This window comes from Loxodonta africana, chromosome 22, assembly GCF_030014295.1.
Source record: "Loxodonta africana isolate mLoxAfr1 chromosome 22, mLoxAfr1.hap2, whole genome shotgun sequence".
NCBI classification, from domain to species: Eukaryota; Metazoa; Chordata; class Mammalia; order Proboscidea; family Elephantidae; genus Loxodonta; species Loxodonta africana.
In genome coordinates, this window is record NC_087363.1 from 49,889,820 (window position 1) to 49,912,681 (window position 22,862).

Sequence of the window (22,862 nt, forward strand, 5' to 3'; positions counted from 1 at the left end):
CATTTCATTGTAAATACTTTGCATTGGATCACAGAAGTTGGCTTGAGATTAGGTGCTCTTTAAAAGTATTGCTTGTTTTGTCTCTAATTCTTACATCCTTTTGGCTAGATCATTCTTTCTCTTAGAAAAAAAATTGATAAAGCCTGTTTCTACTCATTAGTGAACTGCATCAGTTTTGAGTATAGCTAATATTTATGATTTCGGCCAAAAGAAAAAGCTTACTAGTTTCTAATTTAGAATAAATTGGCTTTTTGAGGTCTATCTATTAAAAATATATAAAGACAATTTCCATTATAACCTTAGAAATTCTGCATTGGTCATCCCTTGCTCTTTGTTGAGTAGTGAGGGTTTTAAATTTTGGTGTAAAGTAGTGTAGGATCCCAACCTGTGTAAATTACTATGGAGTCCTTGGGTGGTACAAATGGCTAATGCTCTTGCTTGCTAACTGGAAGGTTGGAGGTTTAAGTTCCCCCAACGGCAGGCACTTTGGAAGAGGGGCCTGGTGACACACTTCTGAAAAATCAGGGATAGAAAGCCCTATGACTCACTGTTCTACTCTGACACACACGGGGTTGCCATAAATCAGAATCAACTTGACAGCAACTGGTTTTATTCATAAGGGGGTCTCATAGACTGATCAGTGTACTACCACTTTGAACATTTTCAATGGTAGAATTCATCCAGTTTTCAGAGAGAACTTTGTGCAAGGTGGTTACTTGATGGGCATCAGGCTCATAACTCTGAGTGGCTGTAGACTTCTTGGTCCTGTAAGTCTGTATTTCAACTGACCTGTCTGTGACATGCTGTACTGTTTTAATTAGTGTTTCTAAAAAGATTCTAATAAGAAAGCTATAATTAGACTGTTAATTCCCAGACAGCTTTGAAACTAATATTTTAGATGGTCTCACAATATTGAAACTGCCTTCAGTTTGCAGGCAGCTTTTGTACAGCTGTGCAGTACTTCTCTGGTCAAACCTGAGGCAGACACTAAATACACTTCCACCCTTGTTTCTTTGAACAGTAGTGCAGAGGCAGATTTTATACACCTGTTGAAATAAGTCTGCTGAAGATAGCTCTGTCAGGGTGTGGGCCAAGGAGTGGGTATGGAATTTATGAGCTGAAAATGAAAATGACCTCTTCTTGTCTTTGGTGTACTAATTAATGTTAACTATAAGTTTGTGTGTATAGGGGGTTATTGTACTTGTGTTTCATTTTCAAAAGGCATTAAAAGAAAATTAAGTATTTTGATTTACAGTTTTTCCACACCAAGACCGATGGCTAAAAATTCTAAGTTGTAAGCATAGGGTGAAAGCGATTGTAGTTAATTCCTAACTGATTAGTTCTGTGTCCTGCCCCCAGTGTCTTGCAGTCTTAAACCTGAACTCGGGTTTAGCAAATAAGACAGCTTTTTTAAAGTTAATTTTTGTTTGAATTACTGATGAAATTTTTCCTATTCTGTGTGTAGAGCACCTCAGGTTGTTCACATTGAAATCAGAATTTGCCTTTTTCAACTGGATTGGCACTGGCTCATCAAGAGCAAGAAAAGACAGACCTGCAAAGACCGAGGAAGCACATATTGTCTGGGACTGGTCCTCTGACCTTTCCCTACTCTCTTATTTCTCCAGTCATTGTGGACTTTCAAAAATTAGCCCTCGGCTGTTTTCATGTTCAGGGTTGCCAATGGCTAGACATAAGGTACTAAGATGCTGAGGAATTAAAAAATGATGCTGAGGAATTAGAGAGGCATAAAATGTTTTAGGAGCTATAAATCCCTTCATCACATGTATTTTTCAGATGGTCTAAAGGGTTCCCTTGTTTAAATTTTGAATATAATTTCTTAGGTTCTGAAATGTGGGATCTAGTTCATTAGGCCAAGAAGAATTGCTAGCTGATCTATTTTGGGCCCCAGGTGATCTATAGACTGTTTCACTTCAGAGAGACCACTTAGAGCCATTCTGTGTGCATTAACAAGTGGAATCCAGCACAGGGAGAGGAGGTGGCAGGTACCACAGGCGGAGACTCCATATGCAGTTGGTCTCTGGAACCGCCTCAGTGGTTCGGCTTGCTGCATCTTTAGCTAGACAGTAACTTGCCATGGGACTGGAGTATGTATGTAATAGTTGCTTGACTTCAGATCTGGGGCTCAGATTCACTCCTCTCCATAGAGTTTACTCACCTCTGGCTCAACATATCCCATTGTGATCTGAAGCAGGACCACCATGTGTACTGCCTCCTGTCTAACAAGTAATTAAGGTGGTCAGAGTTAGGAGATGCTTAGTCTAAGCTGATGTGGGCTAAGCAGGCTACCACACACTTTACCCGCAAAAAAGATACTTAAAGGATCCAGGTGTGTAGTCTCCCTGAGAGGTATTCACTTAACCTTGAAACTGCACATACACCTCTTAAAACTTGCCATTGAAAACTAAACATCCCAAAGAGCATAAAATTATTTAAGCTTCCAGAAGTTTTCATGTGTGATCTTCCGTACTGACAAGGAGGTATTAGGGAAGATTCAACATATGTCCCAAATGATTAGTTGGGCCATTATAATCACAAACCCTCTCCAAAACCCTCTTCCACCTGGAGACCATCTTCATTCCATGATTTGGTCTTTAATACTCATTTTTATTTCTTTCTTTTCTAGTCACAGTGACCTTTTCTAGTCATTGGGTTTACTGTAGAAGAATTCCCTCAGAAAGAAGTGAGGAAACTTTTTTAACCTATTTAGAGAATGACTTCAGTGTTTCTAACTACACTGCCTACTTGCCAGGACGACCTGCTTGTTCATTTATAAAGCCCCTGCATGTTAATCAGAAAAGAGTTGAATGTGAAATATAAAGAGAAATCAAATGTGGAAACAGAAAGTGATTGATGGCCATCGTTTTAGCCACTGCAAAACTTAAAAGCCATGGTTGCTCCTGCTTATCATGGAGCAGAGAGGAACTGAGCACTTGTTCAGAATGGCAGGGCAGTTGTCACACATGAGCTTACGGGTTAGTTCTAAGTCTTCCAGAGCTTATGTAGATACAGATAAATAGTCTTACTTTTTTCCTCTTTCTAATGCAAAAGAATACATACTGTCTTGGACCTTATTCTCTCCCTTAATGGTGTATCTTAAAGGAGGTTCTCCCGTATAAGTTCATGGAGCGCTGCTTCGTTCTTTTCAAAGCTGCACAGTATTCTGTTGTATGGATACCCTGTAATTCATAAAGCCGCCCCTATTGACGGCAGACCTGCACTAAATAATGTGCACAAATGACCTTTCATACAGGTAAAACTGTATGGTAAATTTCCACAAGTGGGGTTGTTGGGTGAAAGGATAAATGCATTTGTGATCTTGACAGATAAAGGAAATTGTACCTATTGATACTCCCATTATCAGTGTTCATGTGGCCTCACGTTGTGATATCAAACATGATTTTTGCTGATCTCATAAGTGAGATACAGTATATTTTTGGAGCTTTAATTTTAATGTCTCTGAATGAGGAAAATCAGCATTTTATGCTTAAGAGCAATTTGTATTTCCTTTTCTTTGAAGTGTCTGTATTGGCTTGTCGATTTTTAGGAGTTCTTCATATATTAGGGAGCTGATCCCTTTGTCTGTAATTAATGAGTTGCAGACATTTTCCCTAGTTTGTCATTTGTCTCTTTGATTTTGGTGTACTTTATCATGCAGAAGTTTTATTTTCTTTTTATGTAGTTGGATTTGTCTTTTTTTTTTTTTTAATGTTTCTGGATTCTAAGTCATAGCTAGAAATTATTTCCTCATGCAAAGGACTGCCTTCATGTTTTCTTTTTATATTACTTATGATTTAATTTTACATTTAAAGCTTTGGGCCATTTGCACTTTATCCTAGTACATGGTACAAAGTATGAATTCAGTCTTTTCTTTTTTCAGATGGCTACCATTGTTCCATTTCCTGAAAAGTCATTTTCTCCTACTGATTTGAGGTGCCACCCTTATAATAGACCAAATTCATATGTTTTTATCTTTTTTCTGCTCTGTTGGTCTGTCAGTCTGTCTGTGCACCACCACCATACTGGTTTAACTGTTGACAGTTTATAATTTGTGTAGATGCAAATACAGCTAGTAATTCCCTTCCCGTGGCATCGAGTTGATTCTGATTCACAGAGCCTCTATAGGACAGAGTAAAACTGCCCCCATGGGTTTCCAAGGCTGTACATCTTCACAAAAGCAGACTACCACATCTTCCTCCCGCAGAGCAGCTGGTGGTGGGTGCAAACTGCTAACCTTTCAGTTAGCAGCTGAGAGCTTAATCACTACTTCACCAGGGCTCCTTTCTCCCCCAAAGCTTTCATGGCTACTATTGTTTATTAATTTTTCCACATAAACTTTAGAATCTATTTTTGTCCTGTTCCGGAACAACAGTAGGAGCTGTAAGAGCAAGAACAACACTTATAGTCTATTTTTATATTTAAAAAGAAGAAAAATCTTGAAATTTTGGACAGAGTAGTGATTTCTCTGGCATACACCTTACGTATGTATTTAGATGTGCCCCATTAGCTTACAAGCCCCTCAGGAGCAAGAAAGAGCTTACCCTTCCATCCCAGTTCTTAGCATCAGGTAGGGATTTGGTAAATGAAGAAAGGAAATAAAACCTTTTTAGCATTTGAATTATTTAGATAAATTGTTTTTATGATACATGGCTCAATGTAATGGGATTTAACACAGTAAAACACTACTTTTGCTCACTACATAAGGGGAAATCAAAGGTAATGATTTGCCAGTTATATGTAGCCTCCACATTACTCTTCTAATGTCATTGTGCTTCAAAGACCCATTTAAGTGAAGTTTCACTTTTTTTTTTAAATGTTCTTCTTTGTTGGAAGACAAAGCTCAGGCCTTAGTTGTGAGGCTTAAAAATGGGAGGATGTGATAGATTACTTCTAGGTAACAGAGATTCATTTTAAGGGCCTGTGTGCCTGCTTTTGGTAGTAAATCCTGTTCCCAGACCAGAGAAAAGTTTCAAAGTGCCTGAACTTTTTGGTTAGTACTAAAATTTTCTTGAAGTGTAATCCTTTTATGAAGTAAATCATGATGTTGATATACCTGAAGAATGCACATAAATTGCTAAGGCTTATCATCAGTATTACCCAGGTATTAGATAAGAGCCTCTCCTGTTGTGCCAGAAAGCTATAATGGGACTCTTAAATTTGAGGATGTTGAAGTGGCTTAAATTTTGGCAGTTGCTCTGTAAAAGCTAGCTAATCTTTTCAGGTATACCTCTCTACAGTGTGTATATTTGACTATGTAAAGTGCACCACAAATAGGAAGAAGCACATTAAGCGTAATTCATTTGCTAATAGAACTTTGGGAATCTGTCAGGATGATTCAGATATCTTAAGAGGCCTTCTTGTTTTAAAAAGTAGAAAGTAAGACACATGAGATTGTAGCTTGTTCACATTCACGAAGCATGGGTGGTACCAGGGTGAATGTTAACAACCTTGACAGAATCCATTGCTCTGAATATACTAGCACACCATATTCTATTCTCTTTATAATTGGAAGTAACATCATTTATGTATGAATAAAATTTTTCAATTTCTTTTTCTTGGACACGGGCACCAAAAAATTACAGGCTGTTGCACGATGAAAGTGATTGTCCTAATGTGTATATATTAATGATTGAATTGGGAGCACGTTAATCAGCCAAGCCAGAATTTTCCGTTGGGTCTTTATCATTTTGTAGTTTTAAGAATATGTACCTCTAGAAAGTAAGCTTTTCTCTGCTAAAATGTAAGCTCCACAGGGCAGTGATGTTAGTCTTTTTGTCGTTGTTGCTGTTTTCTTCACTGGCATACCACAAATGCATAAAAATAATGCCTGACACATACTAGGAACTTGGAAAATATTTGTCAAATGATGATTAGAGTCAGACTCCCTACACACGGGTCCTGTTTAACCCCCGTCTGTTAGCTGAGTAACCTTGGGCAAGTTGTGCTGTCCTGCTGTGCTTGTTTCTCTACCTTTAAAATAGGCTTGCACTATCAGCCTTACAGGATGGTGGTAAGATATGTGCAGTACTTGGTACTTGGCACAGTATTAATGGTGCTGTTGCTATTACTGAATATTCAGTTACCTGACAGGCTGTTAGCATTTTTTACGTGGTTGGTCTGTGGCAAAAATCCTTACGTTATTACTGATGTAGACAGTAAAGGAGAATTATTGGAGAGTGCCTTAAGGACCATATCGTCTGTCCCCTCAGGCTTAAATCACTTCATGATGCCATCCCAGACCATCTTTAGGTAGCCTCAAAAATAAATATACTGAGCCAAAAATCATTCTCACTTAAAGAATCCACTGGTTTGCACTCAAGTCTGTCCTCTTCCATGTAGCAGTTCCTAAAATATTTGAAAACAACTATCACATTCCCTTGAGAGATGGCTCCAAACCAAACAGCCCTCACGGGTACTCAAGACAGTCTCCTCAGCATCCTTGGCCCTTAACTCTGAAAGTTCCCTTTCGGTGGCATAGCTTCCAGCATCACAGCAACACACAAGCCCCACAGTACGACAAACTGACAGACACGTGGGGGAGAGTAGCATTATTGGCTCTTATTGTGGATTCTAGACTTCTAATATAACTAGAATAGGATTGAGAGGGGAGTTCTGCAGCACACCTAAGTCTACATCACCGAAGTCCCTCAAGTCCTTTTTACGTGTGCCAGATTGCCATGTTTCTCCATTTCATACCTGTTCATTTGGTCCTTCTGGTGCAGAAGTACGATCTTCCTTCTTGTTCCAGTCTGTTGAGGTTCTTTTTGATCTACCCATAACCTGTTGCCATCGAGTTGATTCTCATAGTGACCCTATAGGACAGAGTAGAATCGCCCCATAGAGTTTTCCTAGGATGTAATCTTTAAGAGAGTAGATTGCTGGGTCTTTTCTCCCACAGAGCGGCTGGTGGGTTTGAACTGCTGACTTTTTAGTTAACAGCCAGCACTTTAACCACTGCACCACCAGGGCTCCTTTCTTTTTGATCTACCTGATTTCTTCTCCCTCCCAGGTTCATATGTCCTGCCCTATGTCAGTTAACCCTTTCATGCTCATGGGTACCTCTAGGGACCGAGTACTTTTTCTGCTGCGGAAGGTTTATCGGGAAGCTGCTGCACCACCGATAGTGCGCGCTGCCGTAAGGCGGGGGCCTTTATGGCTGTTTGAAAGGGAAGTTTGCCGCAAATTACTGTTTTCACAAGGGTAATTGTATGAGTTGTCTAAATTTTTGAAATTTTACTTGTTACACATATGTACCAGTAGACCCTTGTGAAGACTCTGGGGTATAATTAGTGATACTTCATATGTACCACTAAACACTTAGGGTAGGCTAGTGGGAGGGGGCAAGAAGAAAAAATTCATACTACCAAAAATTCTGACACACTCAGTGATTCAGCATGCTTCCATTAATGAAAACACATGGTCTCAACAAGAAAATTCAAAATAGAAAATAATTGGTTCACGTTAACAGTTTATTTACCATGAAATTACAAACATTTGTAGATATACAGGGTTTTTTTGTTTTTTGAAAAATATTTTTTGTTCTGTATGTTCAGTATGCCTTTTTCTTTGATCAGTTACATAACATTCCCTAGTGCAAACGTGTGTAACAATTCAGTGTTGATGGATGTTATGTCGTTTCTAAGCTGTTGCTATTAACAGTACTGCGGCAGTACATCCTGTCAGTCATATTTCTGTGTCCTGTGAAACACACTGGCTTCTCTTTACAAAATTTCTCGATTGTTTTTGCACATTTGTCCTTCCAGATGAACTTTCGGTTCTGTTTCTAAATTCCAGTCTCACTACTGCTTTGGATACACACTTCGAGGACTGACATCTTAACCCTTAATTTTTCCCATCAAATATTGAAATTCTTCAAGAATTTAAGTATAATGCACGTTTTTATATGGATTTAGCATGCTTCTGTTTGGATCCCAAAATAAAACAATTGGAAGAGATACGTAATGGGCTTCTGTTTTCCCTGAGTTTTATGAAATGGGGATCTTGATTATGAAGTTTCAAGTATATAATAACTTTATTCTTGGAATCGTCTCACTTTTTATGTTTGCCTCTATAGTGGCTGAGTGGAGGCTCATTTACAGTTTTCACAGAAAGAGTTTGGACTGTATTTTAAGGTTTTCACTGCAGATACCAGACAAGTAATGACTAATGTAAATGCAAAAAGTACAGTCAAAGTAGAAGTAGGATTAGTGACTCTTCAAGGTCACGACCATCCAGCTTAGTAGATGACCATCTATTGTGGGATTATCTACAAAATGTTCTCTTTTTAAAATAAAATCTTTTCCTGAAGTATTTTAAAAATGTCGCGTTTTCCACCATAAAAGAATCTTCATCCTGTGGGTTCTTTTCAAGTGACTTTTTTTTTTTTTTTTTTTTCAGAGAAAGTTTCATTGTGCAAATCTGACTTCATGGCCTCACTGGCTGTATTCCTTATATGACGCTGTAAGTAACGAACCTTAAACTTTGTGCATCTGGGGTAGCCATGTCACGATTAAAGGTCATTAGAACAAAACATAGGCTTTCATGCTCAGTCGTGTTTTATATTCAGAACTAATGGCATTACCTACATTTCATAAAGTAGAAAGGGCAGAAATCAAATTCTGCTGGGTGTTGCCTCTAAAGAATTTTTATTTTTTCCACAGTTTCCAGTGGCTTATAACTTAAGGGCAAGATATTATGAGACTTGGGTTTATTAAGCAGTTCATTTGAAATTCTGTTGAGTTGGATAGTGCTTTGACATTTAGAAAATTAATCCTGCATAATACTGTTTCTTTTTTTCCTAAATAAGCGTAACAACTATATCCTGGTCACTATTAGGTGCATTCCATGAGCCTTTTTGCTCCTCGAATACCAGGCATTGCTTCATCTTGCAAACTCACTAAGGGACAGAGTGCTGGAGTAAATCTGGGTTTTGGACACAAAGACCAGGTTGAAAATTTGATTCTATCACTTACTCTGTAATTTGGGACAAATTGATTCTCCAGGTATCTGTCAAGTGGGATAATACTGCACTTGGCATACAGTAGGCATTTAACAAATGTCAGTCATTGCTCTTAGTGAACTACCTTGCCCACAAATCTGGAGTTTGAGGCAACTTTTTTAAGAGTAGGTTTGGAGTATTTATGACCTGTAGGCACTAAAGGAAACTGCAGTTATCTCAGCCCTACAGCTGCTTTTGAACCGTTTTAAGTATACAACATCCAAGAGTATTTTGCAGACACTGGGAAAAGATAATAAGCACTCTCATGGAGTAAATAGATGCCAGGTAAGGTGTGTGACTAGCAAGTGCTAGAGCAGTTTATAGGAGCTACATCTCTCTGGACGGAGTCAGAAAAGGCTTTACTGAAAGTGGGAGAACAGGGGCCAGTTCTAAGCAGGAGCTTGGAACAGAGTGTCTTATCAAGGCAGTGAGCGAGCAGCACGTGCCCCTGGGATAGACTATGGGTGAGAGAGCCTGGAAAGCAGATACAGTATTGGCGAAGGTGTCTGGGCTCCCTCGTTTCTGCATAAGGAAATAGACACATTTAAACTAGGATTCAGATGGTACGTTTTTACCACATGCTGATGACTTAAATTGCTATTAGCATATTAGTTTTATTAAAGAGTTGAAAAGCTGACAAAACCAAAACACCCCATTGCTGTCGAGTAGATTCTGATTCAGTTGAAAAGCTGACAGTAGATTTTTAAGTCTGTGAACCTTACTATGGCTTTTATTTTAAACAAGGAAACCTTAATGGATAGAATCAAGAAACAGCTGCGTGAATGGGATGAAAATCTAAAAGATGATTCTCTTCCATCAAACCCAATAGGTACTGAAAGTCACTTTCCTTCCTGTGCTCTGTAGTATCTTGCTCAGAGGAATTATTTGATGTGCTTTCTATTTAATGAAACAAAAAATTCTTTATTTAAAACTAATGAATATTTTTTAATTAGTTCTGTAAAGCTCAGCATTTGAAAAATGAGTATTTTTCAAATGTAACAAAGTTTCTTATAATCTGTGAGCATTCTAATTTTAGGCAAGGTTTCCATAAAAAGTTCAAACTGCAAAAAAAAGGCTATCATCAAAAAATACTATTTGGGTGTAAAGATCTCCCTTTGCCTGTTCTTTAAGGTGCCTTTAAATGAAGCGATCCCAGTTCTAAGATTAACCTATTTATATAAGGTCTCCGTGTTTGCTTGCAAGGTTCAGTTTAGCTACTTTTTGAATCTTTTAGCAGATAAATGACTTTTTGTAACATGAATTTGATTTCATATTTAGAAGATCACATTTACAAAGTAAGTTTGGGAAGAGTTTTTCTTAAGAGTATATGCTTGATAGCTGGTATACTTTAGTATTGTTTTTAATTGTATGCAATGTGTACTTTGAGAAGCCTGTAGATAAGGGTTTATTTCAAAAGGAAGTTATCCGATGAGTTTAAAACTGAAAAACCCACAATGTCTTTAAGATTTTTCTTACAGAGTAGCTGCTTGTCTTCCTATTGATGATGTATTAAGAATTCAGCTCCTTAAAATTGGTAGTGCTATCCAACGACTTCGCTGTGAACTAGACATTATGAATAAAGTAAGTAAAATTATGTTTTTGAAATCCATGTGTAGTCAATCTAGAGACCTAGGCTGCATTCTTGGGACCAGTAGTCCAACCATGAGAGCTGTAGGGTCCAGCAGTGTATTTGTCAGGGATTACATTAAAAATATTTTAAAAGATAATTGAAACATTTCACTTGGGATCACGCAGATAAACTCAAGATTGTTTTGCTTTCCTCAAATATGAATACTTAATCTAATGCCTGTATGTGATTGAACTTACTTAATGAGCTTTCTACATGGTATATCTGTGGTTAGTTATCAGATAGTCACTATTCCTTTATCCTAGGTGATCATTTAGTTTTATAAGTATGTGGCAGATTTAGGGTTTTTCTTACCCTATCTTTAAAAATTAAGTTTTTAAATGGTTGAAAGGAAAATATAGTATTTTGGTATTGAGAGGGTGCAATAAAATACCCTAGAAAACTTTCTTGAGGAGCTATGTAATTACATAATAAAACAAATAATTTTCTCTTAAATTTTTAGTGTACTTCCCTTTGCTGTAAACAATGCCAAGAAACAGAAATAACAACCAAAAATGAAATATTCAGGTAAGATCTGTTATTACATTTTTAGTATACTTCTGAATACATTTTCCAGCTGCCTTTTCAGAATTAGATTGTATTTTCAGTTTCTGTGGTAATACTCAGCAAAGTGAGGAATTAGCTCAGTTTTGGATAGGCAGTCTTCCTGACAGGGTACTCAGAGCAACAATGGCTGTGTAAGGAAGCGTTACTCATAGGTAACAAGGGTGGTAAAATAAAACAACCAGGCATTAAGTTTCCCACCTTTTTTTCTCCTGGTATTTGTTGAGAATCTTACACATTAGAGTATCTTTTTAGTGATTAAGGACCTAAAATGAATACCTCAAACATTGTATCTCAACCATTATCGGTTTTACCACATAGGGCCAAAGATAAAACAGAGTATGCGTCTGAACATGTGTGGGTTATGTGATATTAGTGTTTGAAAGTCATTTTATGACAAATTCATCAGAATTATAAATCAAGCAGGCAAAGAAACTGCTATCTGTAATCACCTGCCCAGGCATGACCACACGAGACCTCTGCATTGCACCGACACTGTCAGAGACCCTGTTAGATGAACTTGAGATCTGTCTATTTTCCAGTATATATGATGAGGGAGGTTAAAAACAAAAAATTATCGAAAACTAACTAAAAGGTGGTTGTTGTTAGGTGCCGTCGAATCGATTCTGACTCATAGAGACGCTATATACAACAGAATAAAGCACTGTCCGGGTCCTGTGCCATCCATTGTTGCAGCCACTGTGTCAATCCATCTCATTGAGGGTCTTCCTTTTTTTTTTTGCTGACCCTCTACTTTACCAAGTATGATGTGCTTCTCCCAGGACTGGTCCCTCCTAATGACATGTTCAAAGTATATGAGACAAAGTCTTACCATCCTCACTTCTGAGAAGCATTCTGCCCGTAATTCTTCCAAGACAGGTTTTTTCGTTCTTCTTGCAGCCCATGGTATATTCCGTATTCTTCGCCAACACCGTAATTCAAAGGCGTAAATTCTTTGGTCTTCCTTACTCATTGTTCAGCCTTCACATGTGGCGAATGAGGATACCATGGTGCACATTAGTCCTCGTCTTTTTTTTTTAACACTTAGATCTTCTGCAGCAGATTTGCCCCCATGCAATACATTGTTTGATTTCTTGACTGCTGCTTCCACGGGCATCGATGGTAGATCCAAGTAAAATGAAATTCTTGACAGTGTCAGTATTTTCTCTTTAAAAGGTTAAAGAACTGTATTTCTTATACCAATATTATGTAATGACTTCATTTCTTGGTGAACTTTTAAAAAATCTACCATTAGAATTACTTTTTTTTAAATCCTCTGTGTTGATTCTCTGTTTCAGTTTATCCTTGTGTGGGCCGATGGCAGCTTACGTGAATCCTCATGGATACGTGCATGAGACGCTTACTGTGTACAAGGCCGACAACTTGAATCTTATAGGTCGGCCTTCAACAGAGCACAGCTGGTTTCCTGGGTAATACCATGGTGGTCTTTTTCCTTTATGCTTTAATTGCTTAGAAAAGAACCCGAGTCCTAAGCAGAATAGACAATGAAATGAGTATTTAAGTACTTTTCATTCCATAAATGATGAGAAATAAATATCTTTTGCATAGTCTCACTGAATGTAAAGTTAGGGAGAAGGTAAAGTTAGGGAGAAGGAAGGTTGGCAATGTAAGTTATCCTCAAGTGAAATACTGTACAGCTAATCCAAACTTGTTTTGCTGTCATCCCAGTCTGAAAATTAACGACCTAGTAAAACTGTATCTGGACCATATTCTGTAATATATAAAACCAAAGAATGTTTATCAAGCAGTGATAGGCTAAAATGATGCAGAAACCATTGAATCTTGCTCTTCTAATTTGCATGACTTTTGTGCTTTAGCTCAGGGGTTCTCAAAGTGTCATCTCCATATCGGCAGCATACCTGGGAACTTGCTAGATTCCCACAGCTGTATTGTCCCCAAGAACCGTATTTATCACTTGTTTCAAATTCTAAATCAGCCTTCTATTAATTCTGAATCAGTCTTTTATTTTGAGAGAGGCAGGCTGAGTAGATTCGTAGCTATATTGGCTGTTCTGGACCTTGTCAGTTAGATTGTCCCATTTTATTTGGCACTCTTAAGGACTAAAACTGGAATAAACTTTTTAATATAAATACTAAGCATTGGATACTATATACCTAGGAAAAAAGTTAGGAAATTACTTCAGTTGCTTTGATACATGTTTCTGGTTAAATTATCTAGCAAAATCATTTTTATTTTAGAATAGCACTTATTTTCCTTTTTGTGGGGAGTGGGGGAGATAGGTCTGAGTTATGTCTTTTATGCAACATTTAGTGCATATATCTTCAGTATCTTCAGGGGGTGGTGGTTTTCTAACCTGACTGCAATGCAAAACCGCAAAGGAAAAGCAGGTCTAAGTTAGAATGTAGTCTTGGCACCAGCAATTTTGTGTAAAGGAATCTAGTTAATAAAATTACTATTTTCTTCCTTTGCAGTAGAGAAATTAAGCATAGCTTATGAGAATATAGTTATGAGAATATAGTTAGGTCACTATATTTAAAGACTGACATACTACCATAATGAAAGGTACAAATTAGAGAATTGTTTTAAAAAGTTATTGCAGTGAACTGTAGTGATCAAGTCTCAAGTCATAGTATTTGGTTTATCAGGTCATCAGACTTTGAGTCCACAAATGTGTTTCTTTAGGTGATAACCTTTCCTTAATTTTGTAGGTATGCCTGGACTATTGCCCAGTGCAGGATTTGTGCAAGCCATATTGGATGGAAATTTACAGCCACCAAAAAGGACATGTCACCTCAGAAATTTTGGGGTTTGACTCGTTCTGCTCTGTTGCCCACAATTCCAGACACTGAAGATGAAGTAAGCCCAGACAAAGTAATACTCTGCTTGTAAACAGATAGGGTGGGGATAAAGTTATTTGAACAAGTTGGTATTTTTAAATCAGATCTGCTTTGAAAATGTATTGCCTCTGATTCATGCCTGAGTAAACAGCACCATTACATGGAGGGCTGCTTTTTCTTAGTCAAGCTGTGTATGAGACGATGAAAAGCAATCTAGAATGTAAGCACGGTTTCAGGAGTATCTGTATCTATTTCAGTATCTATTTCAGTAGCTTGGTACCATCTCATTGATAGGTCACGAAGGTATCTTTGAAAGCGATGACATTGTTGTGTACAAATAAAATATAGGAATGTTTTAAATTCCTATAATGCGAGTTTAGTCACTTGATCCTAATGTATGGGCCAGCATATTTATATCAGTGCTTCAGCTTCAGACAGCAAGTTCTGAAAGCTAGGGTGCCAAGCACAAAGTAAATGTTCCTTTTTGAAAGAGGCAAGTGGGTGTATATTATTGGATTATTGGAGAAAAGGGCTTTGTTCCTTTTAACTTCGTTTAGCTTCTCTAAGATTAATGATTTGTAAATCTTGAAAGTATTAAAGAGTTAAAATATGCAGTTTAAACCCAAAAATAAAGTTGTCATTTCCTTAAGTGAGAAATAGTATTTTTTGTGTATTTTTGAACTATAAATGCAGTTACTGTTCCATATGTTCCATACGTTCCATACATAAAAGCAAGCCTTAATCTGAACCTAAACTATTGTGGGGCAGAGATGCTAAAACATACCCCTGCATACAGGCTAGAAGTGATATTGTATTCAATGTAAAATGGAAGAAAATCTGTAAGTAAACTTTAAAAGAAAGCAAAACTAAAACATGCTTTGTTTAAATAATATATCTACTCAGAAGCAGATAATCTCGCTGTAAGAAATAATTTTTTTAAGATAGACTGATGTGCCACCTACCTCTTTGCTTACATATTCAAGGATTTAGTTGATCTTTTTACATTTGTGTAATTAATGGTGATCTAATGGTGATACTCCTTCATAATTCAGCGGGAAAAGTTCAAAATAGGGTAAAACTTCAAATTAAACTGTAGTGTGAGGCCAAAAACAGACTGTTGTTACATTTCTTATGTTTTATTTTTATTTTTTTACCAAACATGTAATGGCTTTTGATTGCCTGGACCGAAAATGTTGATTATCATGTAGCATATTTTCATGTAGCATATTTCTGTAAACAGTAAATGAAAAGCAGCACAAGGATGCTGTTAATTGCTTAAGGTATGTCTACAGCCTTACTTGATTTGCCCAGATTGTCATTTTTTTCCTGTGCTCTATTACTACTGATAATATCCCCTTGTGCTTATAGATGTGATAACTTCACTGGTTGTTCATATAGTCTTCACACTGAACTAAAAACTTATTAAATGCTGTGTATGCTCCAGGGAGTTCTTTTCAGTGTAAATCTAAAGCAGTTACAAAAGCAGTTACAGTGAGAAAACATTGTTTTTACCTTTGCCCTGTAGGCTGTGATCTCAGAATGCTGTGATCTCAGAATGTTCTATATTACTTGCTTACATTTGCAAAAGAATTTTCTCGTATATAATTATTTACATATAAAAAACACTTTAAAGGTAAGTGTTTACATGTTACAAAAACCAGACCTCTGAAATAGCTAAATCTGCACACTTCCCATATAGACTAGTAGGAATTCTATATGGGGTCCAAGTATATTTTTTATAATGCATTTAATTACTGACCTGTGTGCACTCATTTCTGAGGCTCCCTTCTTGCAACATAGCCCCTAAGTTTTTGCCACACTTCCTCTTAGCTGGACTTTAATAGAAATATTTATGCATTTCAAATTGTTTTAGAGGTCCAAAATTGCTATCACTGGCTACACTACATAGAAAGAAAATTGGTTTCCTCTCTCTGTCAGAATATAGCAGTTGAAATAAACAACAGCTGTTTACAACAGACCCATTTACCTACTGAGAGCACTTAGAACTTAAATCTTTAAAAAGCACATCATCTATCAGGAAATTTCAATGTAAGTGTAATATGCCATATAATCCTCTTAAGAAAAATTAATATTACATTAAAAAAAAAAACCCAGTGTTGGAATCACTATATATATGGTACCTGATATATACATACTGTCAGATAACACATTTATTATCTTCTAGTTCCAAATGCAATATTTATTAAAATAATAGATTGAAGAGTAACTCTCAAGCTATTAACCATGATTTAACTTTCCCAGGCTAGGTATGTATGTATAGGTAAAGAAACCATTATGATAGAAAATAAAACTACATATTAAAACATACCTTGCCAGACTAAATCCTACATGTATGACTTCTAACTACCTGGGACATATGTTAGTATTTGTATTTTATATATGGTGTATATATTTTATGCAAATTTGTCAACTTACTTCCCTTTTTTTGGAATTCAGATAAGAACTGACACATGGTTCAGCAGACAATCCAATTGTTTCAACTGGATCAATCTTAGTAATTCCCAATGCCACAAAAAAGAAAAAACCTAGATAAAGAGAGGAGAAGCCAACTATATATTCTCAGTAGGAGCTATTTTAAAAGAATTATAAGGTTCAACAATAAGAAGTCAGAAAGAGAGGTAGACTTCAGTGCCTGAAATATACTGATATGTCACCAAGAAGACCTTTAAAGAAGTCCTCAAAGCAGATTTTTATTCTGCAGTATATATTTAAGTCTCCTAAAAATCTCACCAAGGGACAGGGGAAGAAAACCCAGTCTTACCAAAAATTTTCCACCTTTTATTGAGTAGCCAGTTCTCATCAGTTCTTCTTGATGTAACTCAGAAGTTCATCTTTTTCCATTTGGTAACCACTTTTTTTCCACTGTTCTCGCAACTGTTGTAATAGAGCTCCGATTTCTTTTCCGGAAGAAATACCTGCTTTTCTGATGTCATGGCCACTGACAGGAAATGGAGGAATGGACCACTGCTGCATTTCCTTCAGAAGACAGTGCTCTCCTTGGTACTTCAGTAGTTCACACACACGAGTAGTTGCATCAGGTTCCCTAGACTGAGTTCAAAATCAAACAGTTTCATCACATAGTAGAATGCTTTATTAATGATCTCACCCTAAAATTTAAGTAGTGTGAGGATTTTCATTTAAAACAAAATATACTGTAGGTCTTAGTTTTAATAAGGCAGATGATGCTTAAGCCTAGTATCTACTTACGTCTATAATGAAGTCCTGATAGGGTTTCAATGGTTCTGAACTATCAGTTGCTTTAATTAAATCTTTCCTATTTTTAATTATAAATAAACCAAGATTCTTCTCTTCTTTTGAAATCTTCAACCTCAAATCCAATTTTGTGATATCATCCTGTACTCTGAATAACGAGGCCAAGAGAGTCATCGGTTTTGATGAAAAACCTTCAACATTTTTACTGACTTTCTTAAATTCTTCTAAATTTGCATTAGCAGGTAAACCTGTTGGAACAAAAACATTTTTCACAAGTTTTTCCAGTGGACAAATAAATTTAATAAAAAAACTTTCCTAATCAAACCATGGTTGTTAGAATATAGAAATGTCCTATCAATAAGGACTCATAGTCTAATAGGACTCCAGGCTGATGCTCCATCTTACAAGTGAACCACTGATACATTGTTGCAATCCTCTTCCATGTCACTCTCCAAAACCTAGACAAAGGCCCTAAGATGTTCTCACTGCCATTAACAATCTCAATCAGGAAGTTCGGAGGCAGTGGTGATGGCAGTATATTCACAAGAAATACTTTTCCAATTACAGACTTCTGATTTCACACCCACCCACCCCCCATTCACAATAACTGTATGTCTTTGTGCAAATGGTTTGTGCGTTACTACTAACCTTAAGGTTGGCACTTTGAACCCACCCGGTGGCACCATCAAGAAAGGTCTGGTGATCTGTAAAGATTACCGCCTAGAAAACCCTATGAAGCAGTTCTCCTCTAACACACGGGGTTACCAGGATTTGGAATCAATTCAATGGCAAGAGGTTTGGTTTTAGGTATTTAAAATATATCCAAATTTCCTGACATGTGATAATATAATCCCGCTGTTCCCTTTCTGAATATTACTTGTAACACTTAACAATTTCTACAGAAGTTACTCTCCTAAGTACTTTACAGGTATTAGCTCACTGAAGCCTTTTAGGCCTCTTACTAGACAGATGCTATTATTTTCGTCCCCCCTTTTTAGACTCAGAAACCAAAGTTTAAGGAACTCATCCAGGTCACAAAGCTTAGTGGCACAGCCTCATTCTAATCCAGGTCTGTCTACCCAGCTCCAGAGACAACCGAGTGTGCTGTCTTGGAGCTATTCTATAACCACGACAAAGCTGTCCTACCCCTGGCCCCAAGGCTTATCTTATTCTAAAATATTCCATTTCTCCCTTAAGAATATCTCTTCAACTAGTCAAATATTTTTCCTCAAGAAATTGTAAACCAGATCATGGCCAAAAATTCACGTATTTTACTTCTTGCTCTCACCTATGTAAGGAGCCACATCAAGATCATACATTAGATGAATCAAATGATTTACATGGTTACCAACAAGAATTTTTTTCAATTCCACCCAAATCCTCTCTCCTGATATTCCAGCCAAGCCTTTTGCATTTTCTGCAATTGCTTCCAAAGTTTCAGGATCATGGTCACCAGGTTTTTCCACAATTCTCCCATAAAACCTGCAAGACAAAAGTCTCAAGTAGTATTACCTCTGTATTGGCATATCACCAGAAAAATCTGTTTTTCATCTTTACAGATACTATCCCATGTATCTATTTAATCAGAAACAAGTAACAGGATTAGTTAGGTCTAGGAGGGACCTTAGAAATCATCTGGTCACCACTTCTTTCCAGATGAGAAAATCAAGATCCAATAAAAAATAAGTAATTTGTTTAAGGTTGAAGCGCTGGTGGTGCAATGGTTGAGAGCTTGGCTGCTAACAAACTAGAACCCCAAGGTCTCCAGATGACCAGTTTTGAGTTCTCTCTACCAAAACATGCATAATTTCTAGAATAACTATCTTGCTTTACATCTCTCAGAGGGCAAGATGAATCACGGTGGCTGAGTCAAGAATGCTACAAAGATTTTGATATGAATTCATTTTAAGTGTTAAAAACATACATATTTAATCGTAAAATATCTCAAACTATTTTTCTATTGTCTTACTACTCTTCTCTTGCATTAGAATACAACCAATGTGTGTAATACCATTCACAACTCTACACAGACTCAAAAAGATCACGTGGTACAACAAAACTACATTTTGAGGAGGAGCTAAACCATGAAAAAAACTGATGTTGGATTTCTGTCTATGAAACTATCCAGTTTTGGTGTCCCTGAACGGCACCAACAATTAAGTGCTTGATTAATCTAAAGGCTGGTGGTTCAAACCCAACCAGAGGTACCTTGAAAGCCTGGCAATCTGCTTCTGAAAGGTCACAGCCTTGAAAACCCTATGGCGCCAAGTTCTACTGACACACACGTGATCACCATGAACTGGAATGGATTTGATCGCAACTGGTTTGGTTTTTTTTAAACTAAAAAACAGTTAACTCATGTTGGATTTTTATTTTTGTCTATGAACTACCCAGTTTTACATTAGGGTGAGAAAATAAGAACTAGTAAAAGATCATCAGTCTTGCCCCAAAAGGCGTCATACTTTAACACAAAGAAATCGGATGCAAGAATGACACACTTCACCAACTGTCCCGACCTGGGTTTTCTAAATGAAAAAGCAAAAAAAAAAAAAAGATTGCCAACTTCCCTGTCTTCCAATCTCTCTTTTTCTCCCTCTAGCTCTTATAACTGTGTGTGTGTATATAGCTTTGATCCCCCCTTTTTCTTCCCCCCATCTCTCCACCCACTCCCATTCCCCCCACTGTAAGAACCAGGAGACAGGATAGCAGGAATTTTGAGGGTGGGGATTTTTTTTTCAGTTTTGTTCACTGCTGTATCCTCAGCAACTAGAACAATACCTGGCACATAATAGGCACACACTAAATATCCACTGAATACATTTTAAAATGTCCAACCAAAAATATCCATGTTAAAGAATAACAAAGCCTCACACTGTCTGATTTTAGAACCTATTATACAGCCACAGTAGTCAAAACAGCCTGGTACTGGTACAACAGACATATAGACCAGTGAAACAGAATTGAGAACCCAGATGTAAGTCCGTCCACCTGTGAGGAGCTAATATTTAACAAATACCCAAAGTCTGTTAAATGGGGAAAAGACAGTCTCTTTAACAAATGGTGCTGGCATAACTGGATATCTATCTGTAAAAAAAATGAAACAGGCCCCATACTTCACACCATACACAAAAACTAACTCAAAATGGATCACAGACCTAAATATAAAAAATGATTTAAGATCATTGAAGAAAAAATAGGGACAACCCTAGGAGCCCTAATACACAGCATAAATAGTGTACAAACATAACAGTGCACAAACACCAGAAGAAAAACTAGGTAACTGGGAGCTCCTAAAAATCACACACACTCATCAAAAGATTTCATCAAAAGAGTAAAAAGAAAACCTATAGACTGGGAAAAAATTTTTGGCTACAACATATCCAGTAAGAGTCTAATTTCTAAAATCTACAAGATACTGCAACACCTCAACAACAAAAAGATAAATAATCCAGTTAAAAAAGGGGCAAAGGATATGAACAGACACTTTGCCAAAGAAAACATTCAGGCTGCTAAAAGACACATGAGGAAATGCTCATGATCATTAGCCACTAAAGAAATGCAAATCAAAGCTACACTGAGATACCATCTTGCCCCAACAATGCTGGCACTAATGCAAAAAACACAAAATAACAAATGTTGGAGAGGTTTGTGGGGAGACTGGAACTCTTACGCACTGCTGGTGTGAATGTAAAATGGTACAACCACTTTGGAAAATGCTATGTCGCTTCCTTAAAAAGCTAGAAATAGAAATACCATACAATCCAGCAATCCCACTCCTAGGACAATATCCTAGAGAAATAAGAGCCATCACACCAAAGGACTTACGCACACCCATGTTCATTGCAGCACCATTCACAATAGCAAAAAGATGGAAACAACCTAAATGTCCATCACCAGACGAATAGATAAATTATGGTACACTACACACAATGGAATACTATGCAACAATAAAGAGCAATGATGAATCCATGAAACATCTCACAACATAGATGAATCTGAAAGCATTATGCTGAGTGAAAATAAATGAGTCACAAAAGGTCAAATACTGTATGAGACCACTATTTTAAGAACTCAAGAAAAGGTTTACACACCAGAAAAAGCATTCTCTGATGGTTACGAGGATAGAGAGGAACGAAGAGGGGAATTCACTAACTAGATAGTAGACAAGTGTCAACTTTGGTGAAGGAAGGACAACACACAATACAGGGGAAATCAGTACAACCAGACCAGAGCAAAAGCAAAGCAGTTTCCTAGACCCATCCAAACACCATGAGGGACAGAGGAGCAGGGGCGTGGGGACCATAGTTTCGGGGGACATCTAGGTCAACTGGCATAACGAAGTTTGTAAAGAAAAGGTTCAACTTTGGTGAGCAGTGTCTGGGGTCTTAAAAGCTTGTGAGCAGCCATCTAAGATACATCTATTGGTCCCATCCCATCCACAGCAAAGGAGAATAAAGAAAACCAGAGACACAAGGAAAATACTAGCCCAAAGGACCAAATGAACCAGAGACTCCACCAGCCCAAGACCAGAAGAACTAGATGGTGCCCGGCTACCACCAATAACTGCCCTAATAGGGAACACCACGGAGCTTTCCAGACAGAGCAGAAGAAAAATGCAGAACAGAATTCAAATTCACGTAAAAAGAGCAGACTTACTGGTCTGACAGAGACTGGAGGGACCCCTAGAATTATGGCCCCTGGGCACTCTGTTAACCCAGAACTGATGCCATTCCTGAAGCCCACTTTTCATACAAAGATTAGTCAGGCCTATCGAACAAAAAATAATACACATGGGGAATGTGCTTCTTAGTTCGATCAAACATACAAGACCAAATGGGCCACTCCTGTCCAAAAGCAGGATGAGACGACAGGAAAGGACAGGAACTGGGCAAGTGGACACAGGGAACCCGGGGTGGAGAGGGGGAGCATGCTATCACATTGTGGGGATTTTAACTAATGTCACAAAACGATATGTGTATGTATGAATTTTTGAAAAGGAATTAACTTGAGCTGTAAACTTCTACCCAAAGCACAGTAAAAAAAAAAAAAATCCATGTTCACATTAGTAATTTATGATGTTAATAATGCTATAGAGTTAACAGCACAAATAAAGCAAAACTCAGCAAAATAAATGGGACTATACTTGTTTTCAAAGCTTTTATCTATAATATGAAAACTTACATTCACATGCATGTGTGTTAAATCTAGTTGCAGACACTTGAGCTTATTTCATGGAATCTCATAACTGGAAGCCATAAAGGACATCCACTCTACCACTCACACCCTTTAGGATTCAATTCATTAGTGATCTACATTAAATGACTAATAACTGTGGCTACATCTTAGTGTATGTTCTATTATTTGTAGTGAGAGATGGTTTACAAAATTTCAAATTTAGAGGAATACTGTTTATTGACAAAATATGTATCATCTATTACAGAATATTCTGAGTGACCCCAACCAGTGAAAAATGGATTATTACTAGACATGAACTGGCCAGTTAGAAAAGTATTTTAAGAAAAGAATTTGGAGTTTAAAAATCACTGCTACTCACAAAACCATCCAAATACATTTGATATTTACCAAGTTCATCCAAGTTTTA

At 37.2% G+C, this 22,862-nt stretch overlaps 2 protein-coding genes across 5 annotated transcripts in view; one reads left to right on the forward strand and one right to left on the reverse strand.

Annotated features, from left to right (window-relative positions):
• The window catches only part of CRBN (cereblon), a 30,661-nt gene extending 14,511 nt beyond the window's left edge, over positions 1–16,150 (forward strand). For both annotated transcript variants that reach the window (XM_003409780.4, XM_064275005.1), the window contains exons 6-11: positions 8,416–8,478; positions 9,761–9,845; positions 10,482–10,597; positions 11,107–11,171; positions 12,506–12,637; positions 13,898–16,150. In XM_003409780.4, coding sequence (XP_003409828.3) covers positions 8,416–8,478; positions 9,761–9,845; positions 10,482–10,597; positions 11,107–11,171; positions 12,506–12,637; positions 13,898–14,078 — 642 coding nt within the window. In that variant the 3' untranslated portion in view covers positions 14,079–16,150. The remainder of the gene's footprint in view (positions 1–8,415; positions 8,479–9,760; positions 9,846–10,481; positions 10,598–11,106; positions 11,172–12,505; positions 12,638–13,897) is intronic.
• Positions 7,470–22,862, reverse strand: part of TRNT1 (tRNA nucleotidyl transferase 1) — a 31,487-nt gene continuing 16,094 nt past the window's right edge. For all 3 annotated transcript variants that reach the window (XM_010590036.3, XM_023547994.2, XM_010590037.3), the window contains exons 6-9: positions 18,549–18,742; positions 17,255–17,508; positions 16,809–17,095; positions 7,470–12,696 (exon numbers count right to left, since the gene is read on the reverse strand). In XM_010590036.3, coding sequence (XP_010588338.1) covers positions 16,847–17,095; positions 17,255–17,508; positions 18,549–18,742 — 697 coding nt within the window. In that variant the 3' untranslated portion in view covers positions 7,470–12,696; positions 16,809–16,846. The remainder of the gene's footprint in view (positions 12,697–16,808; positions 17,096–17,254; positions 17,509–18,548; positions 18,743–22,862) is intronic.